Below are 24,715 nucleotides of genomic sequence, written 5' to 3'. Positions count from 1 at the left end.
GGGGAGGAGAAAGAAAGAGAAGTGCTGAAAGGGGGAGAAATAAAAAGGAGCTAAAAGAGGAGGATGGAGAAAAGAAGTCACTCATGGTTAATCCTGAACTATTTTAAGATTAAAGGCAAAATGTAAATCAGAAAATGAAGAAAGGCAAAAAAACAAAAGAAAAAAAGCGAAGGATAAAAGAAAACTGGCAGCACACTTCTTGGCAGAGTTGATGTATTGACTGCAAACCTGTTGCCAGGGTGACCAGAGGCAGCAGTGGCCTCACCTTCCCCGTTGTGTTTCACACAGTAATGTCATCAATTGCTGGCGGTGCCGGTCAGGACCTCAGCCAATTGGACAAAGGCACTGTAGGGCGCAGAGTGTATTTTTAAAAAAATATTCTTTATACTCTTTCAGATTCTTCTTGCCATCAGCTGCTCTCTCACTCACCCCCATTTGTGATCAGCCTGCTTTTCATTTTTACTCACTTAAGCCAGTCAGCAGGCAGCCTGACAAGTTCGGTCTTCTGGGTTTTCTTCTCTGATGAGAAATGAAGTTAATTTTACCGGCATGAAGAATAAGTGACAGCAGGATAGTTTACAGTGAGTGCTAAAATCTTATGCAGGAAGCCTCTGAAACAGGAGCTGTTTTCTGTAAATGTGTCAAACTCAAATCTGTCCTGCCGTAGTTTTAATGTGGCCCTCTAGATTCAAGACTAAACACTAAGTGTGCTTAAAAATGTTATTAATCAAATCAGTGCAGTTTTTATCTGCTTACTGCCAAATTACATCAATCAGTCCCTCTGGTCTCTTAACAATTATAGTGGAAATTCACACAAAATCTACAAATGATGCAGATTTTTCTCAAAAATTGTCAAAACTTTCTTACTTGTACTAAAACGTTGCCTCAACCTGAATTGATGTCAGATTATAGTCCATCATCTATACCTTGGTTTTGGAAAGAGTGACCTTCAAAAGTGACCCAAAAAAGATATTCTGTTGGTCGTGTTTTGGGATTTGTTACAATTATTAATCTTTTTTTTAGGATTTTTCTTTTGTTCAGTTTTCTTCAGTCCTAATTACTTTTTAATGTAAAATCACAGTAAACTATGATCCATTTAACCATTTAATTTTCTTTTGTTTACCTAAATGGACCAAGAGAGGCAGTAGAAAAGCTATCCACCTACTAAGTGGCATATTGTGGGTGGATAGCTATTGTAGTAGCTTTCTAAACCACATAAACTCACATGGGGCAACATTTTCAGATTTAAAAGAAAAGCAGCAGTGGTTTGCTAATCTGCTAATACTGGAGCTAATTTATGCAGATCATGTAATTCTATTGAAATGCCATTATTCTATTCCACTATAATGTTTGTTTAAGTTACCAATAAATGTGGCACCAGCTGTTTTGTTTTAAAAATGGGCTCTAGATGTTTTATACTTTATCTGCAAGACTGTAAAGGTCTTAATCAGTCACTGAACTCACAGACAGTGAAGGGAGATGTTTCCTTTTTGTTTTTCACTGCTGCCCTTTCCCTCTCCAGGGATAAATGCCCTTTTCCAGTTGCATTTAGGACTTCCCAGTTAGTCTTTATTTGCTGTCAGAATCTGAAAATATCTTGCCAGAAGACATTACCTTAGCCTGATAACCTTCCAAAGAGTCCTAAATAAAAGATTAGGAGGTTGATTTTGTTCCCTTTTGTATACATAAAAACATTATTTGTTTATTAATTGAGAAAAACTGAATTATTATGGAAATGAAAAATTAATAAAAAGTTCCTCTCTTTGTGTTATGTGTCACCTTTGGAGTTTAACGTTCATGCTCACAATCCCCTGCTTCTTCATTATCCCGTTTCACTCCAATATGTCTGCATTAATCCTGTTTTTGTTGTATTTCTGTGTGTGTGTGTGTGTGCGTGTGTAGGCGTGTGTGTGTGTGTGTGTTTTCTGCTTGCTGTAATTTCATTTCATTGTGATGAGTCTCTCTTCTAAGCCATTACCTCGTGTTTCTGCCATCCTTTTGTCACAAGGGAGACGAACAGAAAGTGCTGTTGTGCTTTCTTTGCCCAAAGCTGCTGCCTGCAAGGACGCTTTGTAGCTGATAATAGCTTTCTGCAGACAAACACAGACATGAGTAGATTAGAAAATATAATTTTTAGGTTTGATGTCAGTTATGTAACCTGGGATGTGTGTGTGTGGGTGTGTGTGTGCGTGTGCATGCATTCTGTATGTGTAATGGCGAGTGTGCAGCAGGTCAGTGAATGGAGCCTCTGAGGCGAGACTGATGGCTAATTATTCTGTTGGAAATTGGCAGCATGTGGAGAGTAGGTGAGATAAATGAAGGGCCAAACTTACACCAGAGGAACCGGCCTTTCTGGAACCACACTTAGTGCACAGATTTGAACATCTGTTTTAGAAATTTGCAACTCTGACATGCATATTATATGCCAGCCACCAACTGAAGATGCAAAAAATTATCATCTAGGATTTTTTTTTATTCTGCATACCATTTTTAACTCTGAGTACATCTGCTCAGAGGAATCCTGTCTTCCTGCTTGAAAGTTAGCAAAAGGAACGTCATGGGAACTTTCTCTTTCTTGCTTGCCTGTCATCTGCTTATATTTATAGCATTTAGTATGAAAACTAGCTAAGTTCATGCTAAGGATATAAAACAAATAATTTCAGCAGTAGGAAGTACAGCATTTAGTCAGATTTAACTCTGGTTTCAATTTCAGCTTTACAGGCACCTCTGAAAACACTAAAAGTGAGACTTCTGTAAGTCTGCATATCATTGCAGGATGTCTTCAGAAAACTTTTTATTTAAATATATTTATACATTTGCTGACCCTTTTTAGATGTAAAACCAGCCATTTGTGATCATAAAAATTAATAAAAATGAATGTGTGGTTTGGTTATAGCAATTTGTAAAAAATAAGTTTCAAATATTACTTTCTTACTCAACTTTGTAGCCCAAATATAATCATTAGGCTCCAAAAACATCAACATTGCAGGGATTTAGGTTCCTCTCTAGATAAATTTGGCCATCTATGTAAATTTGACACACTTTCAGGCATCACCTGGTTGCTTCACATTCTTTAACTCAGTAGAGGCTGAATTTTTAAACAAATATGTTGCTCAAATAGTCAAAACATTGAAAATGCTAAAATAGGGAGAGAAATTAATTATGAAATGCTGAACAATCATAAAACAAGCAGCCAATGCAAAGCATTTTACATGGTTTGTAGATACATTAGAGGAGCTTTGATACTTCAAGGCTTGAATCTGTAAAATTAATTTCTGTTTGCTGTCTGTTAAACCTACATTATTATATTATTTGCTTTACAAATCACTGCAAGAGTGTATGCATGCTGCAGTCAGGAGATGAGTAAGTAAAAAATTAATTGGAAAACAGATTGACTGTCTTTTTTTGTCTGCTGGCGTTCTTTATGCCAATTCCACAGATCCTTGTATATTCATATGCTCAGCCAACACAGCAGATCTCATAGACAAGGTCCAGTGAGCCAAATCAGAAGACTTTTAAATAGAAATATCCAACAAATAATCACTCAAGTAACTTCCTTTTTTTCCTGACTTTATAAAAATTACTAGTTGGACTTACAGTTGACTTTGCAGTCCCAGTGGTTTGCACTGCATTTTAATAAATATTCAGACTTTCTGCAATCCATATAGAGGAAATGACTGGCCAGACACAGCCTATCTTGGGAGGTATTGATGACTGGAAAAGTGCTGGAAATAGTGCATGAGCTGCACAAAAACACCCAAAGAAAAAGCCAAGATCCATCTTTTTAAATCATTTAACCAATATTCACTCATGTTTGTGTCATGCGGTTGCAGTGCTTTCTCTTGCAGCGCAGTTGGCAGAAGAAATTATATGAAGAATTATTATATATATTTAGAACTGTTTTCACTTTGCAGATCTGAAAGGTTGAACAAAAACAGCATCATGTGATGGCGCATCAGCACCCAGCTGCAATCAGGGAAGACTGAGTTCAGATGAGATCATACGACTCAGTCCTCTTTAAAAATGTATAAATCTGTTGTTTTAAATTACTATTAGTGCTGACTATTGAGTAAAAATATTTTTAATTTATTTATATTTTAAATTTTTCTCTGTTTTTTATTTACATCCTTTTAAACAAAATATTTCAGACCAGATAATAATCACAGACAAAAGTATGCAGAAATTACCGTGTAGCTTACCAGGTTTTAACTGCGTTTAAAAACTGAGTTTCAGTGAGATGTTTAATAATAATTAGCATGGGAAGTATTGTCAGTAATTCTGGGCATTTAAGGATGCATTTGAACATATTTTTCCAGAGGGCATGATCAAACAGCAACTAACTTTAACAAGTTTCAAAAACAAGAAGTGCGTGCACAAATTACAAATCCCATTGATTTTTTTTTGTCGTTTCAATCTTGATTACCTTGAATAATTCACCATCGAAGCATATCTGAAACAATAAAAAACAGTCATTGTTGTGGTTTTTAAGGCAAAAAGGAATAACAGTGAAAAAAACTTTCATTATTTTACCAACATAAACATTTAACAAGTACTGATAGACAAGCTAAAAACTGATGGGAGAAATTTGTGAAGCACTGCTAACTCCTCCAGTTTTTGCAGCTGTTTTGCACCAACTATTTGTTTATTTTAATCACTTGATTCAGTATTCAGATTGCCCTCAATACATGCAGTAACAAACCTTCCCCTCATACCCAGCTGATAACATTTGTTCCTATTTTTGCGTGGTTGTCCTCTGTGCAGCATCAATACAGAAGATGCAGAAGTGATCAAAGAATTAAAAACTATTTCCTCATTGTGAGCTTCAGGTTCTCCAAACTAAACACTCAAGGCATTCCTTAAAACTTTAGGAGCAACAAATGGACTGAGTCCTGCAGGAATCATGTTCAGAGTAGCATTTCTGTGTGAAGGAGATTTTTTAAATGTATCACAAAGACTGTAAACAGTAGTAAGATAAACAAAGAAGACAAGCTTGCTGCATGTAATCTATACAGCAATGTAGACTTCAACCTTTGATACAATGATAGTTAAAAAGAAATGTTTGGGGGGTTTTCGACCAGGAGAATGCCCTGGGTTTTTGCTTTGTTATAAAGAGAGCCTTGGTAAATTTGTGAATGCTGTGACATGGCTGCTGAAAGGTTTTTTTCACAAACTTAACTGTATTTTGATTACATACATATAAACAGACAACAGTTCACTACAGTGCTGCTTTGGTCTCTGGTCTTTTAGTGTAAATAATGTTCAAGTTCGGTCTCTCTCTCTCTCGTGATTGAAGAATTACACATCCTCCCACTCACACACACTCATGACATCCAGGATTTATGATTAAGACAAAGACCCAAATCAGTTCTCCATTAATGACTGGAAAAACTAAATGTCCAATCAAGTGATTTTATTCATTCTTTTTTTTTTTCTGTTTCTATGACAACTGAGACAGAAAACGTTTGAACAACAGTGAAAACTGAAAATAATGTAGTCCATTAATACATACTTCATCCACTGCTAATCAAGAGCATGGTAATGGAGCTTTGACTCCACCATTTAAACGTTTGGGAGCGAATGAAGCAATGAGATGATAAATAGTGTAATTTAACATGGAATGGCAGCCTGAAGTAGTCGTAATTTAAACCTCATATAAATATTCGTTTCAATGGTGATGAAATTATCTCTGTTGCAACTAGATCATAGAAAATGGATTCTGGGTTCTCCTAGTAATGTCAGTAATATATGGGACCCAATAGAGAGGAATGAATTATTCAGAAATGCTCCTTTTGTAATCATGTTGTTGCAGGCTGTATATTCAAATTATTCTAATAATATCTTCTTGTTATGCAAAATTATTTCCAGCAAGATTTCTGGATCATTTCGAACTGGAAGTAGCTTTCATCATTAAGTTATGATTTAGGAGATGGTCTAAAGTTTAGCCACAAGGTTTATCCTGATTAAACAAATGCAACAAAATTGGGTTTTGTTTTTTGTTTTTTTTTTTTCCTACTTCCATTAACCCAAGAACAATAATACCACAAGACTAACATCTTTGAAGAGCAAACTTTAAAATAAAAGAACTGAAGAAGACATTCACCACTGTTTTTGTTTTTATAAGTTACTTCATTAAGCCAAGCTTTATGGTTACACTTATTCTGTAATTTGAATCTGATGTGTGTTATGGGTGAAAGGGTAAACTGTAAGGTTGAGGAAGGAATGAGCATCTGCTTCCCAAATGAGTTTTCTGTTAATCAATTATATATTCAGGCAATGTAGGGCAGCCTTTCTGTGGTGGAAATTCCCTGCTTTGAAGCCTTAGTAATACTGAATGAGGACAACAGGCCTGTTGGAGCAAAGGGTGTGTAGAGATGGGCTTGTTGGTAGTAAAAGGAGCAAAAAACCTGGGTCACTCAAATGTGATTGGCTGAAGTACCAGGAAGTAGAAATAGACAATAAAGAAACTGTCTGGTCTGGTTCAAATACAAGATGAAGCCTTGAAGTTAGGAATAATGTGTTTGACATTTTTCTCTCCCATAATTTTACATTGAGTTTTAAATTTTTTTTAGTGCTGCATATGATTAATGAAGAACATAACCTGATTTGTTAATTTGTTAATTAGTTTGTCCTGATGTCGGTGGCATCTTGATGCCACTGCTGCTCTGTTGACAATAACTTGTTGTCAAGTTATTGACAGCAAGTTGTTGTTGGTTTCAACTTGTTTTCAACTTATTGTTTTCAACTTGTTGTTGAAAACAATACATATATTTGAGTCAAAAATTACCATTCAATCCTTTTCCTGTGTGCAGATATGTGTGTATCGTTCTGTGCTTTGTGATTTCAGCTCCACGGAAGTTTCCATCTTTGCTGAGTGCAACAAATTTTATTTTTCTTACTTATAATGATTTTTATTTTTGTTATTTTTACTGGCCAAGACTGCCTCCACACGTGACGAATCTGACTTCTGTTTTTTGCATTATCACTTAAACAAATCACTTCAGAAGAGTTAAAAAAGGATGAAGGAACAATATGTAAATGCATTTGTAGCTAATTTTAATTTATTTATAAAGAAGAAAAAAATATGTTTGGCTTGGCAGTGCAAAAATACTTATTTTATTTCTGACTACTCTGACTGAGGTGTTCACTGTTTTCATCAGAGACGGCCTGGAGGAAGAAACTGTTTCTGAGGCGCCAAGTTTGGAAATATGAGTTCTGCAGTGCCGACCTGAAAACAAGCAATTGCAATTGGTTGCTGACGTAGTCTTGGACTGCTACTCCAAACATAACAATAAGAAATCCCACAAATTTGGAGTTGAAAAAACTGCAGAAATGCAAAAAATATTGACAAACCTGAATTACTTTTATATCAGGACGCATAACTGAAGAAAAGTAAATCTAGTCCACAGACTACCATGCTCACACTCAAGAACAATGTAGAGACATCATTTCATATTGATGTATTTGAACTGCGACAGGAAGCTGGAGTACCCAGAGAAAACCCATGCATGCACAGGGAGAACATGCAAACTCCATGTTCAACTGCACCACTGTGCAACCACTTATTCACATCAGTAATATAAAAAAGAGAGATAGCTTTATCTCTTCTTCAGCAACTAACCTGGTTTTGCAGCAATTTTGAGTTAAACTTTAATGCTGCCTTGAGAAATCAACAACTCAAACAATGTTCTGTATTACAGTCTCCCTTCTCTTTTCTTTTTCTTTTCATTTGTTTTCCACTCTTAAAGAAAGAGTGCTCAATTGCTTATATCCACCTGCTGAGCTTCCTCAAAGGAAAAAGAAAAACCTGAACTCCATCATTCATGAATCTTGTGAGGAGGGTTGAATGTGAAGGCAGCCATTTGGAGAGCCGGATTTCCATGACAACAGGTCACAGGATTAGGATGAAGAGCCCAACATGCCAGAGAAATTTTCAGAGCACCTTGATTCAGCAAACCATTTGAGCTTAAAGGAAAAGAACAGATGATGGAGTGGAAACAAAGACATTTGGAGTGGTTGAAAGGATCAAGGCAGCAAAGAAGAAAGCTGCACAAAATTGTCCTGGAGATTGGTTAGCCCTACTAAAGATATATATAATTGTTAATTTGTACTATAATAAAAATTGCCAAAATTTTTAGATTAAAAAATTTAACTGAATTTTGGATATCAGTTATTGCTGCTTAGGTTATAACTTTTCTATCTTTATTATTCAGAATGTAGGATTTTTTTTAATCACTAACCCATAACCTCCTGTTTTCCAAGGATATAATTACAGAACGGGTCAGAGCCCCATTTCCCTTCAAAATGGGAAAGAAAGGAGAACATATCATTGCCTAACTCTATTATTAAAGAACTGAAAGCAAGTCATCACAACAACAACATTATATACCATCTACATGCAAACCAGTTGTTTGTGAGTGATGTGAGGAAACAACAAGTATTTTTTATCCTAATATCACCAACAGAAAAAGTCCAAAAAAATTTGAAAATGTTGTCTTTTAGCAGGATGAGAATCCAAAACATATGGACAAATCAAATCCAAAGCAAACCAATTTCATTCTCTCAGACCCACTTATATAGAAACCTCATAAACACTCACACCCACACACACCCCGCACCACCACCACCCCACACACACACACAAACGCACGCACCCTTACATGCAGAGAATTTCATGATAAGGTATTTTTGGTGCCAAAATTGTGCAAATTATTCATGGTCTATTAATCAAAATGTGAGGCTGCAACATTTTAGTGCCAACATTTGAGTCATGAAAGGAATTCATTCATTCAGTTGGAGAGGGAAGAGAAACACCTTGAAGCTCCTTCTTCAAAACCAACATGCCTACAAAAAACTGTCAGCTGCAGAAATAAATTCAAGGACTCGTCATGTGCCTGGAGGAGACTGGCAGTAAGGTAAAGGAAGACCATAACATGTTAAATTTGAGTTCCTTTTGCTTCATCTAATCTTTCTGGGACAGGAGGAGCAGCTCCCTTCAAAACGTACATCTCCCGTTTCAGGAGAGAAATCACCAGATTTGAGCAGATTGAATCTGGTTCCAGCTGTGACAGTCTGACAGCTTCGCTTTTACATACATAGAGATGCATGGATCTATTAATATAAATCTTTTCAAATCCATAGAAAACTGACAGGTCTTGGAAATGTGGTAGTGTGTATGCCTGATTCATTTGACACTTTTAAAACTGTTTTCAAATATGATTGAAGCCTCTCCATAATTAGTTCCTCCTCCGTTCCTGATCAGAAGTGACGCTGTTCATCTCAGAACATCTGCTTATTCTAATTGGAACTACAAAACAGTACCACTAACATCTGGCTCAAGTAATGTGAAAGAAATTTTGCAAATGTCCACGTCTATATCTGCAGGAGCTGCAAAAAATGGTTAAGAAACTGGACACGCTTGTCACACTCAGCGCCAAATGAGTCTTTACAGATTACAACTGGCGTTTCTACAGTTTCCCTAAAGATGTTTCTGAGAAAGAGAAAGGTATTGAACTCAATAACAGGGAAGAGACAGAATCAATGAGAAGTGAAAAAAAAAGTACAATGAAAGACAAAAATCAAACTAGTGAGGGCATCAAGAGGACAACAGTTAGTATGAATTATTCTCAAATTTGATCCTTAAAATACAAACATTCCACATGACTGTATATTTTGGACCATCTGATGATGTAATTCTATAATATTAAATGATTAATGTTTTGACCAGGCATTCATTTGAGTGACCTTTTTGCCAAATACTCTATTTACTCTCACTTGCGTAATTTCTGGGATGGCTGTTACTTTTTCTTAAGTAAAAATATGTTGAAGTAATGTTACTCGCATTGAGGACATTTTGTGGGTTCTCTAGCCACCTCTGAATGGCTCACCCTGCAGCCTGGAGACGACAGAGTAGTGTCAGAAACACAAGGAGGGATCAGTGACATCGTTACCATTATGTAGTCAGCTCTATTTTCCTCATGCATACAAAAGACAGCAAGAAGAAAACATGTTTACAATCGCAAACCATGTCCTGCTTCCTTGACGTCTTCATCACTTTGGTCAACAGTTCTTATCAGTTGTAAGCTTGATTAAGAAGTGAGGTCAGTGATGTAGTCATCAAGGCCAGAACAGACCTTTAACACCATCAATCAATTGATTTTATGTTCTGATTTGCAGCTGGTCAGCAACTTACAGCAAAAGCTTCTAGAAAGAAAATAAGGCAAACAAATCCTCCTGGCTTAAAGGCATTGGCATGTCAGTCCACTTCAGCTGGGTGAATCTGCTCCCTCTGCAGCAGCTTGTCCCTTTTCTGACAGTGGCACAAGGAGATAAGAGCAACAACAGGGTGAATTGTTGGAGGAGATGAGCCATGCAGTCCTGTTACTGTACAGAGCCATACAAAGGAGACAACCAGGAGGCGCTTTCTGACATCTCAGCATCACATATGGTGGTGCAGGGCACAAAGAGGAGCTGTGTCCTTTGTTTCCTGCATCTGCAACACGAGATCAGAAGTGACACTGTTTGGTTTTACATCTGCAAAACTTCTGGGATGAAATTATACCTTTCAGTCTTCTTTTACCATTATGAGGCAGTCTTGAATTTAAGGCACATGTTTCAAAAAAGCAAATTATATCAATTTATTTAGTGATAAACTGAAATATTTTGTGAAATATTTACTACTTTCACCAAATTCTGATCTTGTGTTTTTATTTCAGATTTTGTATCATGTCAAACTCTTATTCAGGTTAATTAACCCTTAAACTTTTCATGCAAACTTAAACGCATTTTCTTCAATTTTATGATAGCCTAACTCAGTGTAGTGCTTAACTGTGAAAGTAGAATATGCATAGTCTTTGTCCATGTTTAGAGATCATTTGACTATGTGTGGGTGAAAGTTCAACTGTATGACTGTTTTTAATTGGTAAAATACGTCTTACTAATAAAGTGCATCACTTGGAGCCACTATAAGCATTTGGCATGCCGAGGTAAGATAATCTAAATAAACACAGAGAAAGCATTTGCATTGCATAAAGTGAAATTACATAACATTACTAATGGTTTGTTGCTGTAACATTGTAATACCACTGGTCAAAAATTGTTGAACTAGTACATATGTTTGGTACATATGGCAAGAAGGGAGTCGTCGTTCAAAGAAAGCCGTACGAGTTTGCCCAAAGATCTTGTGGGAGATTCAACAAATTGGTAGAAGGAGATGACCAGAAATTTACTTTTTGGTCAGTTTTGGTCTTAGTTTTTTTTTCCTTCATGCAAAATCTATTGAAGAAATGTAACTCTTAACGTTACACTGATCATGCTATCTCGGTGGAGAAACATGGTGGTGGCAGTATTGTTCTGTAGGAACCCTTTAACTTCAGAAGAGAGTTAAATGGTGAGTCAGAGGCAGCAAAATACTTGGGACCACACAAATCTTCTATATTTAAAACCTTCTACCTCAGAGTTACCTACTTGCTGTTAGTGTGTCACATTAAATCCCAGTAAAATACATTGAAATTTATGATTATCATGTAATAAAATGGTTAAAAGTTCAAGTGGCAGGATTACCCTTTTAAAGCACTGCAAAACTGGTTCAAATAAGGTGGATGTAAAATGTGTGAAATTATATCAGGAGCACTAAAATGTCCAAAAAATCCTTTTTGATCACACAACCTGTCATAAAGTTATATTCTGTTAGTTAATGGGGCCATGGGAAGGACAAAGGATGAACCAAGTTGAATCATGTCATGCAACTGACACCACTTACCCAGGAGATAATCATGTTCTGCCGAAGATGAGTCATGTATGCTCTCGAGGTCTCTTGTCCTCAGGGATTCCTGTTCAGTTGGTGCATTAGGAACACTGACTTATTGATGAAGCTGCAATCACAAGACCATCAGGAGCTTCCTTTGTTCTGGAGACAATCCTTTTCAACTGAGAGGAACCTCCCTTTGGAAGGAAGAAGAAACAGTATGAAAACTATGATGAAACAGGAGACGTCCCTCGATGATGCTGCAGTTTAATCAAAGTAAATCAGCCTGACTCCGGTATCATAAATAGGAAATAAAAAGGTAGTAACATCAATAATTCCCATCATCTACATATTAAGAGAAGAGAAATGTTTTCTGGCTGCAGACCAGTGAGAGTTCTCCGTTTGTTTTCGATCTGAAAGTGGAAATGTACTCAGAACTTCATCATCTTAATAAGATTGCAAATTGATATGTAGTAGTTAATTAAATCTGGTAGTGGGCGAATGGTGGTTGATGTCTACATGTTGAGTTTGTAAAAGCTGGAAGAGCACAATAAATGTAGCCACTAATACCCATTTGCTTTATCAAATTTGTGAAAGCTAATTTTAGCTCCATCTTCTCAACAACTGAAACAAGTAGTTTGCATACACTCATCATGAACATAAATGTCACACCAATTTAATTTAACCAATGATACAACTTCAATTATTTTAAAAACCAACGGATAGAGGCAGAGGTTTAACGCTGATGGAGATTTTTGGTGTGCCACAAAGGATCAAAATTCTCCAAGGAATACCAATTAAATACACACACACACTTTTTATTTGGTACATTGTGTCTCCTCTTCGGTTCAAATTTAATCACATGCTTTTTAAACCATCAACGAGCATCTGGAACAAATTTGTCTGAGTATTAGCAAGTCTTCTAGGCAGAATGCGTGGAGTTCCCTTAGACTGGTGGGTCTCCTAGTTCACTTCCAGCCTTTAAGCCCAGACTATGAATTCAAAAGGGCTAGCCAGGGGTCTCAAACTCCAGTCCTTGAGGGCCGCAGTCCTGCAGTTTTTAGATGTGCCACAGGTACAAAACACTGGAATGAAATGGCTTAATTACCTCCACCTTGTGTAGACCAGTTCTCCAGAGCCTTAATTATTCTATTCCGGTGTGGTGCAGCAGAGGCGCATCTAAAAGTTGCAGGACTGCGACCCTTGAGGACTAGAGTTTGAGATCCCTGGGCTAGACTAAACCCTCTTAGAAGACCATTCCAATAGCTTCGTGTTAGCCTTTTTTTAGTCATTACAAAACTAGTTAAGAGATCGTTTTTGTAAATTTTTTGTAGATTTGAGGAGAAGAAGGGTTAGATGAAACCCTATTTCCATAATGGGAGAAGAAGTGGAGGCTGTAGATCTTTTATAAGTCTGTTGTTGAGATCTCTTACTGTCATCTGTTGGGGCAGCAGCATCAAGGATTTAAAAAAGTTCAACAATCTGGTAAAGAAGGCTGGTTCTGCTCAGGGGACGACAGTTTGAACCTCTGGAGATGATGATTCAAAGGATTCCTCATAAAAATCAACGCTGATCGTTTTCTTCATGACATTGTCTTGGGAAAACAATGTCTTTACTCAGAGGGTTCTTCAGATTCGCTGTAATACAGACCGCTACAAGAGAGCTTTCCTGCCAGCAGCCATCACTATCTACAACAATATAATAATCCTTTGAAGACTTTGAATTAATATAAGTTATACATTTAATTTCCCTTTGTGATCAATAAAGTATTTTGGAATTTGAATTTAATCAAATTTGAAAGTTTCAACCGCCCTGAGTCGATTAAATCGAAGAATTTGGAGATTGTCCACCTCTGGCAGCAAAACAGTTCACATCATGATGCTACCACCACCATGCTAGGCAGTTTGTATAATATTCTTAGTTGTAAAGGAGATGCTTGACTTGCCCAAGCATAGTTCTTGTCACTATGAGCAAACAACTAAAATGTTCTTATCTGAATGCAAACCTTCAGGGATTTGACTTTGGGCTGAAGGTTTGTTAAGAGCTTGAATCTTGGTGGTTCCACAGTTGTTTCTAACCAGCATCCATTCAACTGTGGGCAACACTAGGTCCTCATTTAGACATTGGCAGAGTGCTGGCACATCTGAAGAACTGTAGTCATTTCATCTTATAAAAAAATGGGTCAAAAAGACATTTAAAATGTTTCTACATCTCTAAGTGCTCTAGATTTAAGCTCTATAATCTTCTGTGCTAATGCTGTCATTAATCTTAAAATGTTTAGGGTATGTAGAGCTGTAGGAAATGTGATGACGCCTGCAGCATACAGTGTGGTACTTAATAGAGACAAAGTAGAAGTAGAAAGATATTACTGGGTCATAATGAACATCCCGTTGAAGGTGTGAAAATAACATGAAGTCATATTATTATTAATGGGAGATATCAATCTGTTTACATCTGGTCTACAGCCAGTATTATTTGCTACTAGTATGAATCATCATAAACCAATAAAAGAACCTGCTTCCCTGCGTAAACTATTTTCACACATCTCAAAAGACTTAAAAGGTTTCAAAGCTCCAAGTCAAATATTATTTTGGGATTGATTAATTTCTGTTGTAGAGTTACAGCATTTTTAAAAAAGTTCTTCATATTAAAATGTTGTTCTCAGCTTTAACATATTTACAGCATAACTATATTTAAAGATTAATTCTTTAAAACCAATTTCATAATTTCATATAAACCTTTTGTAATTTCTTTATTAGACCCTTTAGGGTCTAATAAAGCGATGGAGTTGCTGACATCTTGTTGACATTGTTGTGCCTGGTCTTTTTATTCCTCAGTCGAGTGGTTTGAACTGCAGTTACTTTTATTTGCTGGTTGTTGGAAACCAGCAAACAAAAGTAACTGCAGTCACTTGGAAACAAACCACCCACTTCTGTCTGCTGCTGGTCACTCTGGAGTAGCTCAGCGTTAAAGTCGTGTACTTCGATTCCCAAGAGCCTCTTTATTTCGAGGTAGGAACTTATCAGAAGTAGCCAAACAGAAACTTTTGTGGAATTCAGTTTTTCTGAACCGTTGCCTTAGCAACCAAGGCCTTTCCCTGGAGGATATTCAGATTCTCGACGGGGAAGAAATACCTGTCTCAAATGTCTCAAAGTCAAACACAAGGCCACCAGATTTTGGCTTGTGTTTTCCAGCAACAAACAGCCAGTAGAGGGGAATAATTAGATCAACACAAATATTGCTAATTACTGGAGATTTAGAGAGAAGATAAATTTTGTTTGAATGCTCTGTTAAATCTGGCTCACAGCCAACTTTGACCAAAGATCTAATATTTAATCTTTGACCACTGACCCGACTTTGTTTTGGCAGCCCTATGTATTTGATTTCTTAGACTTCAAATGCATGCTGTACACTTTGAGATTCCCCTTTTTTATCTCAGCCTTTTGACACACTGTTTCTTATGAAAAATGAGTGCTACTCACTTCTAAAGGTGAGAAAACAAAGGATAGTTTTGTTTTGTACCAAGTCTTGTCATGTCTTTGAAGAATTTGTGTAGCTTTTGATGTGGTCACACTGAATAGGACATATGTAGTATTCTTTGTGTTGGACTTTGACAATACAGGCTGCGAGTTTTGCCTAAACAAAATCACAACATATTTTAAATTTCATTCAATTAATTCAAACTACAAAGTTAAAAATTTCTCATAAATAAAAAACTTCTCTCACTAAACAAATAAGAAAACATCGGCATAGTCAGAAGTCATTATTTGTAAAGTTAAATAAAAAGAATGGCATCCATAGAATCTAAAGTTTTATCTACCTCTGTGGAAAAGAGCAGCTTTAAGGACAGGATTAGCTTCATATCACAGTAAAACCCCACAGTAAACAAATCTGGCTTTGCGTTCCAGAAACACGAGCAAAAAACATTCCAGGAACTCATTTTCCCACCAAGATTAGTTTTGAAACACAAAGAATTAATCTCTACATTGAAAATATACACACACACACATTTGTCACAACAGGAGTTATTTAAGCACTCACAGAGAGAACAAAGTCCTAATCATTCTAGTTTTACATATTTTGTACATATAAAGTGTTTGTTTTTTTACTGTATTCCCAGAAATGACTGGGAATACTCACCTGTCTCCTGCTTTCCTTTTAAATTCTTGAGTGTGTTAAGCAAACCTTTGAAGTAGTTCAAAGGCAGATTTTGTTTCTAAATGACTGTAGCAGCAAAGGGGTATTGTATTGGTAAATATTAGTGTTCATAATTAATTTTCCCATCTAGATGTGTATGTCAAGCAGACCATAACTATCATCCCTGTGAAAGGCTTGTTTTTGTTAGTTTGTTTACATATCTTTTACATAGTGGTTCGTGCTCAATAAATAATGACAGTTGGTGAGAAAACACAGCCCTTTCCCGGTTAAAAGCTCTAAAATAAATAACTCTTATTGCAGCAGAATGATCCTGCATTATAAAAATGTTGAACTTTGGTATATATTTTTTCTACCTCTGTCCTCATGGTGTGCTGTGCCTGGAGTTTGAGTGCAGCTTTGTTTATCACTGTATCAGTAATTTTATTGTTATTTTGTTGTGATTTATTTTGTTTAATTATGCCTCTGACTGTAGATTTGGGTAAATTTAATTGAATAGTAGTTTTCCTGTATCCATGTTGTGCTGTGTAAGTAAATTATTTGAAAGTGCTACTACACTGCCGACCCTCTAAAATCCGTGTTTGAGTATTTGTTCCTGCAAATCCAAGTCTTAACAAGGTGGGCAGAACAAGTCATTTGACAATGCAATGAAAAGAAACAGGTCAAAAAGGTGGTTCTTTTGGGATGTGCTGTGGTGGTGCAGGGGTTTAGCACAACCCATATAAGGAGCCCTTAGTCCTTGATGCGGCCGTCGCAGATTCGATTCCTGGCCTGGCGACCTTTGCTGCATGTCTTTCCCCTTCTCTCATTACCCACTTTCCTGTCAATTAACTATCAAATAAAGGCCACTAGAGCCAATAAAACCCTTAAAAAAAAGGTGGTTATTTCTGTCCATTTTGATTATTTTTCTTTATATTTTGTTTTGAAACATGAACATATTTTTCAAATTTTGTTATAAAGTAGGTCAGACTGGGAAATAATTTTTGAAAATTGATGGTGAAAAGATTCAATACTGAAATGAGGTGTAAACCAACTCTGTATAAAAAGTTGCAAAACTACATTTCTGTCTTTCATCAGCTTCTCACTGGTCTTTAGTCAAAACTACCTGGATAAATTCGGGGATTTTCTAATTTCTTGCCCTTTTTCAAATCCGAAGGAACTGAACCAAAACTTCTGAAGGCGGAAGAAGAAAAAAACTGGCTTGACTTGAAATTATTTTCCTCTAAATCTCTTACATTTTTAAAACTTAACCAGACGTAATATTGAAAAGAGTGCTGGAATTCTAGAAGATGGGGTGGAAAAAAGCAACTATTGTGCAAAATAATCGCTCAAACTACTGGGCAAAGTTTCCACCAATCCCCCAGAGTCAATCAGAGAGAAACGGAGGATTAGCTCACTGTTGTAAAGCTCCCTTTGACCCAGAAGTATGTGTTTGTCACAACTAAATTAGAAAGCACATCCACAAGTGCATTTTATTATTTGAGTGTGAGTTTGCAAAAGTGTGTCGGTGTGTAAGAATGATTAAGCTCCAGTCATATCGCAGCACTTAATCCTTTTTACAGAGCCCTTGAATTTGGGACTGAATGTTCCTCATTCGTTTCAGTGGAAATCCAAAGAGTAAAGGCCGAGTATCCTGCCAAGAATCATGTGCCTGAAATACATGTTAGAGATAAAAATAGAGCATCGCGGTCTGATAGGAACGTTCTGAGAGGTGGGTGAATGAAAGAAAGAGGAAACCTGTAAGAGGCAGAGGCATGATGAGGAAAAGGAAGAAATCAAGAGAGGGGTGCACGCACGCACGCACACACCCACCCCCTCATGTAGAAATGTACAAGGCTTACATTCAAATCAGCACCAGTGGGTAAGAAGGAACATCGGGAAATGGTTTCTGCCAGGTGCAGAGAGTTATCTCCCAAAAACAGATGTTTATGTTCCACATGTCTTCATGACAACTTCATTAACCCCAGCAAAGCATAAACTGCGTTCAGAGGGTTTGTGACCATGCAGCACTTCAATTACAAAATCCCTTGATACCCACTCATATTCATCAGCAAAGTTTTCCTCACTGACACTGATTAGATTTAGATTCTGCAAGCAGATTGTAAGGTTTCTATCTCACACATATTCAGCTGCTGTGAGGAGTAGAAAGCACTTCAGTCAAGTAGGTCAACTATCAGGAGCAGATTTCCATATTGCTCTCTTAGTCTGCTGCAGTGACTGGCCTCTCATTGATCTTTTCCCTCCATTCATCTGAAAAGATGAAAGAAACCAAACAGATGGGGCAGAATAAGATTCAAAAGTACTTTTTTTCCCACAACGCCTTACTCTAAAAAGCTACAGAAATTATTTTTATTTACAAATCAACATAACTGTTATTGGTGTGAACTTTTTTGATGGAATGACAGCCTCCAAAACGTCTTGATGCAATAGACTGGGAGTTAAATCTGAAGCCCCACAGAAGTGAACTGCTAAATCAACGTCTCATCTAATGAATTAGCTTCATAGTTTCTCATTAAGCTATCTGAAACAACGATCCACAACTACACTTGGCATTAATAGTAAAGAAATGTGTATATATTTTCCCCTTTATTGTAACTAAGCAGTTGGAAATCGTCTTTATCTCCTCTTAAATGGTGCCACATTTGTGGGCTGAGCAACAGTGTTCAGTATGTAGGTTGCACCCATGGATAGACTTGCCAAAGCCTCTCTGTGAATGCCAGACAGCTTCTGGTGGAGGCAGTTTGATGAAGGGGGTTGAAATCTCTCTTTCTGGAAAGCCAAGTCTTGTCCTGACTGGAATTAGTGTTATTGTGGAGAGATGCAATGATCAGACACAACGTCCTGCTTGCAGACCTCAACCACCGTAAGTCCTTGTGGGATCAGGCAGGGTGAGCTGTTCATATGAGAGAAAAAAGCCACAGCAGTGTGCGACCAAGCTAGTGACAAGCATGATGAGAAAGTGCCATGCTGTTGTGGTTGCTTATGGTTCTTCCAAACACCAGTCAGGGCCCTGTTTTTGAGTGACCTACTTGGTGAACTTGGTATGTCTGGTTCTTCAAACCAAAGTGATCCAACCCAATAAATGACACCAAGCGAAAGTCAAATAGCAGAATAAACTGTTTGACATTGGCAAAGAGGATTTGGTAAGTTTTTCTTGGGGCTGCCCCACATTCTCAACTCTGTTGTTCAACCCATAAATCCTTACCCATATTCAACCATTTAGAGGGAAATAAACACATCCCCTCACTTTAGTGCTTAATTTAATTAATTTGGATTTTTTTTTTTTATGTATATGTGTATTTGCTGTCAGACTGATTCTAAGTTAGTTAGAGATTCCTAAGTTGTTTATAGCAAAAATAAAACATATTATTTGAAATACTATTTAAAGACAAATGAGAAAATTTAGGAGAAATGTCCATATTCCAACACAACTTACTACTAGATTACAGTAATACAGTTCCGGTGATTGCTGACCTCTATATGAACAATGTACTCATAGCAACCAAGATTGTTTTAGCTAATATTGAAGTACTGAGTATTGCTATCTAAATTTCTTTTCCCATCTTACTTATATTAAGGCATTATGAGGTTTTGTTTTAGAAAAATGTAAAAAAAATAAAGTAAAGTAAAATAAAAGTGCCCTCAAGTTTCCTCCTATTCAAACAAATAAATCAATTTTATTAAATAGTTCTTCAGCATGCAATTTTTATATTGCCACATAGTTCTTCTCAAAACAAAAGTTGCCAATCCTTTGTGCCAAATTGTTTCGTTTTTATTTTTACATGTAAATAAAATATCCCTGCTATCAATTTGATTAAACTTTGCAATTATGTTTTTATTTAGAGATATAGATAGAGAGATATAAATATTGTAGATATTAACTCTTTAAAAGTTTTCTGCTGAATATTGTTTTATGGTAAATCTTTGAAAAGTTTGATCCCTAAGTAATCCCTACCCACATAATTCTCTAAATTTCTTTTTACTGGCTCAAGCATTATATTTCAGTCGTAAAGAACGGGATATAACGTAAAGGTAAGTTTAGTAATGTTACAGAGAGAACCAAATGAGAGGTAAAGAGTTTTCTTTTAATAAATTACAAGCGGGTGTTAGCTGATGAAGCTAATTAGCATACCGTTAGCGCTAGCAAATGTTAGCATGCTATCTAGGGAGATTTTAGGTTTAAGATTGCAGTTAAAACTTTTCGATTTAGTTGCTAACATTTGTTTTTGGTGCTATCCATATATAAAGTGTTTAGCTGTAGCTCATTTAACAGTTCTTCAATTTACAAGATAAAGGAGAAGTAAGTTTATATAACAGTTAGTTTAAGCTAATGTTAAAGCGAGAGAAAGAAAACAGCTAAGCCATTAACTATCAAACCTGATTTTAATAATAACATATAGCTTCTAAGTGTTTATACATTTTAATTGTTGGCATCACCATTGTTTTGTTTCTGTTTTTGGTGCTTTATTTTGATAGAAATTTTTAGTTTAAGGTAGAAAATATCTGCATTCACTAGGTACAATTGAAAAGCTAAACATACTTCAAAATAATTTTGTCTGAAAGTAGAGTAAAATAATTTATTCCTTCAGTTAACACAAAAACCAGTTTAAAGTTACCCAGAAACACCAAAAACAACTTTCTAAAAAAAAAAACAACAACAAAAAAAACGGTTTTCTAGATATTAAAATTAAAAAATGATCTTTGTTAGTTGTATATATTTTAAAGTAGAACTTTTACTCAGCCAAAAGGTAACTATTGTCCAGCTACTGTACATATTATTGACATTGTACCATTAAAAGCAGCAACAGCAAATATTCTGCCTTGGACAAAAAGAGGCATTTATATTGCTTTATTTTTAAATTATGATATCAGGACAAATGTCATTTCCAGTATTTGATGGACACCAAATTTTGTATGCGTTAGTTAAGCATAAACCTTATTTAAGTCTGGTTTGATGTCAACTACATGTAACAACAATGATAAACATCACATAACAGAACATTTGGGTTTAAATACACTGGTATTTGCTGTCAGTTAGTTAAAACTGGGTTTATCAGAGCTCAAATGAAAAAATCTGAAACTGCAGCTGGCAACAGCAAATAAAAACCTGTTTTTGAGGCAATGATGCAGCCATTAATGCAAATCATGAATTGAGTATTTGGACCAAAAATCCCAGCCACAGACTGAGTGATTTTAGCATGCCTACTGTGAAGGTTTTGCATAAACCAGCCAGAGAGACATTAAAAGAATTCCAAAATATAGTCTTAATTTATTACAACAAAATCCCAAAATAATTCAAAAATGATAAATTGGGTCCAAAACTGAGGTCAACATAACAAAGTACATACATGTATGTATTATGCTCTACTGTGAAATTTTATCACCATTTCCCAGCTTGTGAAATTCAACAATACCCGTTAAAATATAAAATGAAAAAATCCACTTCAATCAACAGCTGCCTAATACAGGCATGCCTGCAGAGGCTATAGATCTCTGCTGGACTGAATCTGATTACTTTTTCTTCACAGAAGAGTAAAAAAACAAAAAAAACAAGATGACGCAAGTGGAAGGTGTGAGGGTGAAAGGTGTTTGATGTGGTCGTCATGGGTGGTTCAGTTTGTTACAGAAATTCAGTTGGAAAAAAGATTGTGGGAGCTCAGTCTTTTTGGAGAATATTATCTGTCAGTTATTTTCAGTTTGATCGCTGAAGTGCTTTGTTAGACATGTTCTTAACTGATGATGACACAGCTTGGTAACAAGAAGTAAACTACCTTGAGATATTCTTCATCCAGAGTTTATCCCAACTTGCCTCACCTGGCCATTTATTCAGCTTAGTGTGAATTTGTTTGTTTATGTTTAAACTCTAACAAGCAAATGTTGTCATAGAGACTCAGGGACATATTTAAGGCAACATGATGAAACAAACGTGAAACTTGAATACATAACTACTCTTTGTCAACTATTGCAATAAATGTAACCATGCTTTGGACAAAAACGAATTATATTCCTGCTATTCTTTATGCAGTTTAAATGCTCTCCTTAAATGCACATATATTATCCTTGCAGTCTGGTTAAGATGATATATTATTATATTTTTGTCACATTTTTTGGTGTGTTGTGTACATTGTCTTTCAGTAGCCCATGGACAACAGGAAGAGGCAACCCAGTTCTTCCAGTACGGGGAGTTTGGTCTTTTGGTCTTCCTTGTTTCCCCGTCAAGCAGCAAGGGTCCTGATTGTGGAGGCATTGCCCCCCGGTTGGTCAGACACTTGCTCTGTGGTTTGTGATGCCCTGGATAACTTCCTGTCGCTGGCCTGCAGCCTGGATGGACCCTGCAGGATACCCCTACTCAGCCTCTACGCCATCAGCAGGCAGCAGGAATGTCTGCTGCCATTTGTGGTTAGCGAACATCACAAAAGCATGTTTTCATGCCTCTCTCTCCATTCGCACTCAATCTGGCTGTTTTCTCTTTACAGCAGGTTCGTGGAAATTTAGCCAGGCTGCATTCCTGCGTCGAGGAGCTGAGGTCTATTCCAGGTGAAAGTTGCATCAAAAGTGCAGCCAAAGGAGGCGATCTGCTCCGACAGGCGGTGTTGGACAGTCTGCAGCAGTTTAAGCAGTATATCAGACACACCAGCACAGGCAACCAGGCCTGCAGCAACGCATCTGTGGAGGTACATAAAGGCTCTTTTAGTCTTTTTTTCCTCTGAACTGGAGACTGTCTGGAAAAGGCCAGGTGTCTAGCAAAGTTTTTGCAGAGGATTTATTGAACTCTGAGTGTACTGCTGGCTAGCTTTAATTTCTCAGATCAGCGGAGGAAAACCAGTCAATGAATCATACTTTTGGAAAAGTCACAAGTTCAACAAAAAAGACTTAGAAAAATCTTAGAAAGAAACTTTGTTGAACTTAACTTTTAGAGCTGGAACTGTCGGCTCTGTCCTGAAGGCCAAAGATGTCGCTCTGTCTGAAAAACATTTTGCTCCAGCTCAACATCATGCTGTTTTTTTTCTTACCCTTCTTTGATAAGGACTGGAAGTGAAACTGATTTTATCCCACAAAATTGAGGAAAGGAAGAGGTTTCTCTTTCCTCAATTTTGTTTTGACAAACTTGTAGATAGATTTTCATCGTCTTGAATTAAACTACATTTAGTTTCAGACTTTTATTTTTCAATCCAATTCTGCAGGTCGTGATTTGTGTTTCAAGATGGCGTATAACTACTGAGAAAAAGGAGTTGGAGATGCTGGGGATTGAACCCAGGACCTCATACATGCGAAGCATGCGCTCTACCACTGAGCTACATCCCCACTCTTGCTATCTGAGCATGTAACACTTTCAATACAAATGAAATTTCCACATGATGTAATAATTGCAAGCGGTGCACTGATTGTAGTCTTTCGGATGATCACCAACCTTTAAAAAGCTTGACATTTTGATTTATTTATTTTTGTCTGAAAAGGTGCTAAAAATAGCAAGAAAGTGGCTTTTTGGGCAACAGTGGGATGACTGTTGTTAACTGCTCACATTCGTACTGACCGACCTGGCTGGAAACACTGGCTGTTTCCAGACATTTGCGGAGGTGTAAACGGGCAAAACCATTGTAACTATAGAGTAAAATTATCCTCGTTCATCAAGCCCTGTAACACGCTGCATCAATAAACCATTAGAAGCGCAGCTTATTTCAGTAAACTCAAAGCTCTTGATTGTGATGATGTTTGTATAGATGTTCTTATAAATTGCTAAAATTGCAAGTTGTTAAATGTGGAGTTAAAAGTCAGTTGAAAGATGAACCAGTCCCATCTGTGCTTGTTAAACTTTAATGCTTTACAGACTCCAGACACAGCGGTTTGTGGATCAGGAGTTTGTGGATGACACACTGGGACGTTCTGTTCCTGTCATCAGCCGATATGAATAGCTGCTATTACCAGAAACAGAGGCCTAATAACCCTGTGCATGATTGTCTGCACGCCTGTTGCTAATCTCATACAATACAAGTTTTGATGAAACCAGATATTTACTCGTTTTGTATAAAAAGACTTATGACCTATTTCTCATTTTCTGACAAAAAAACAAAAAATGTTTTCTCTTCAGGAATGGAATAATTAGCATGAAGATGTTTTGGAGTTTTATTTGCTTTCTTCTTTAATTGCAGAAGTTCACATTCATTACTTTAGTATCTAGTAGAGTTCATTTTTAAGTGTCTAACTCTAACAATATCCAGAGTGTTTGACTTCAAACACTGAGAGCAAAAAGGTAAACAGTGTTAAATAAATATATGAGCTATAACTAACTTCTTTAAACTCATAATAATCTTAATAATTTTGATGCAGTTGGTGTAGACAGAATCGTTACCATTTGGTATGTCACAAGTACTACAGCATTTAAGTGTAAAATGTTTACGATTTTCTTTTTTTAAATAGAAGAAAAAAATTATATTTGGAGTTTCTTCTTTTTTTGTTTTAATGTTTTCACAACAAATCTAGTTTGAATTGTTTCTAAGTACGTTGCTTTTAATCGGTTCGTCTCCATGTTTTCTCAGGTTACCGTGGTGACCAGCCAGCCGGGGCGCAGCCTGATTCATCGGTTGGAGAGCGGGCTGAAAGAAGCTGACCTGGTGCCACTCAGGCGGCTTCTGGTTGTTCAGATTGTTGGAACGAATGACTGGAGCCAGGACTCCCACTCACCTGAAGCCACAATGACTGAAGGTAAAACGCATAAAGAAGGATTTTCAACTTGAAAATAGGCAAGATGAGTTGTTTAAATGTTGCTAGCTGGTGCTGCTAGCTGTAAATGTGTCTAAACCTCTTCCATTCACACAC

The 24,715-nt window shown here is 36.7% G+C and overlaps 1 protein-coding gene, 1 long non-coding RNA gene and 1 other non-coding gene across 10 annotated transcripts in view; 1 reads left to right on the top strand and 2 right to left on the bottom strand.

Moving 5' to 3' along the window:
- Positions 1-266: 266 nt before the first annotated feature.
- Positions 267-21,735, bottom strand: LOC122820183. 2 transcript variants are annotated; one of them, XR_006368738.1, is made up of 5 exons: positions 21,670-21,735; positions 11,759-11,940; positions 1,979-2,090; positions 430-519; positions 267-345 (listed from the first exon to the last, which is right to left on the bottom strand). It is a non-coding gene; the product is annotated as an uncharacterized LOC122820183 (long non-coding RNA). The 2 variants fall into 2 exon arrangements; XR_006368739.1 differs by lacking the exons at positions 267-345; positions 430-519; positions 1,979-2,090 and adding an exon at positions 10,051-10,306.
- LOC122820181 (meiosis 1 associated protein) overlaps positions 14,657-24,715 on the top strand; it is a 42,331-nt gene continuing 32,272 nt past the window's right edge. For 2 of the 7 annotated variants that reach the window (XM_044097392.1, XM_044097391.1), the window contains exons 1-4: positions 19,801-19,930; positions 22,034-22,297; positions 22,375-22,572; positions 24,436-24,601. In XM_044097392.1, coding sequence (XP_043953327.1) covers positions 22,040-22,297; positions 22,375-22,572; positions 24,436-24,601 — 622 coding nt within the window. In that variant the 5' untranslated portion in view covers positions 19,801-19,930; positions 22,034-22,039. Of the gene's footprint in view, positions 14,755-19,800; positions 19,931-19,950; positions 19,969-20,070; positions 20,199-21,847; positions 21,872-22,033; positions 22,298-22,374; positions 22,573-24,435; positions 24,602-24,715 lie in introns of those variants that run through there. The other 5 variants (XM_044097395.1, XM_044097394.1, XM_044097397.1 and 2 more) reach the window with 5 other exon arrangements.
- On the bottom strand, positions 23,132-23,203 carry trnaa-cgc. The gene has a single exon. It is a non-coding gene; the product is annotated as a tRNA-Ala (tRNA).

Source organism: Gambusia affinis, linkage group LG18, assembly GCF_019740435.1.
Source record: "Gambusia affinis linkage group LG18, SWU_Gaff_1.0, whole genome shotgun sequence".
NCBI lineage: Eukaryota > Metazoa > Chordata > Actinopteri > Cyprinodontiformes > Poeciliidae > Gambusia > Gambusia affinis.
Note: the sequence above shows the minus strand (reverse complement) of the source record. Positions and strands in the feature narration are given on the sequence as shown.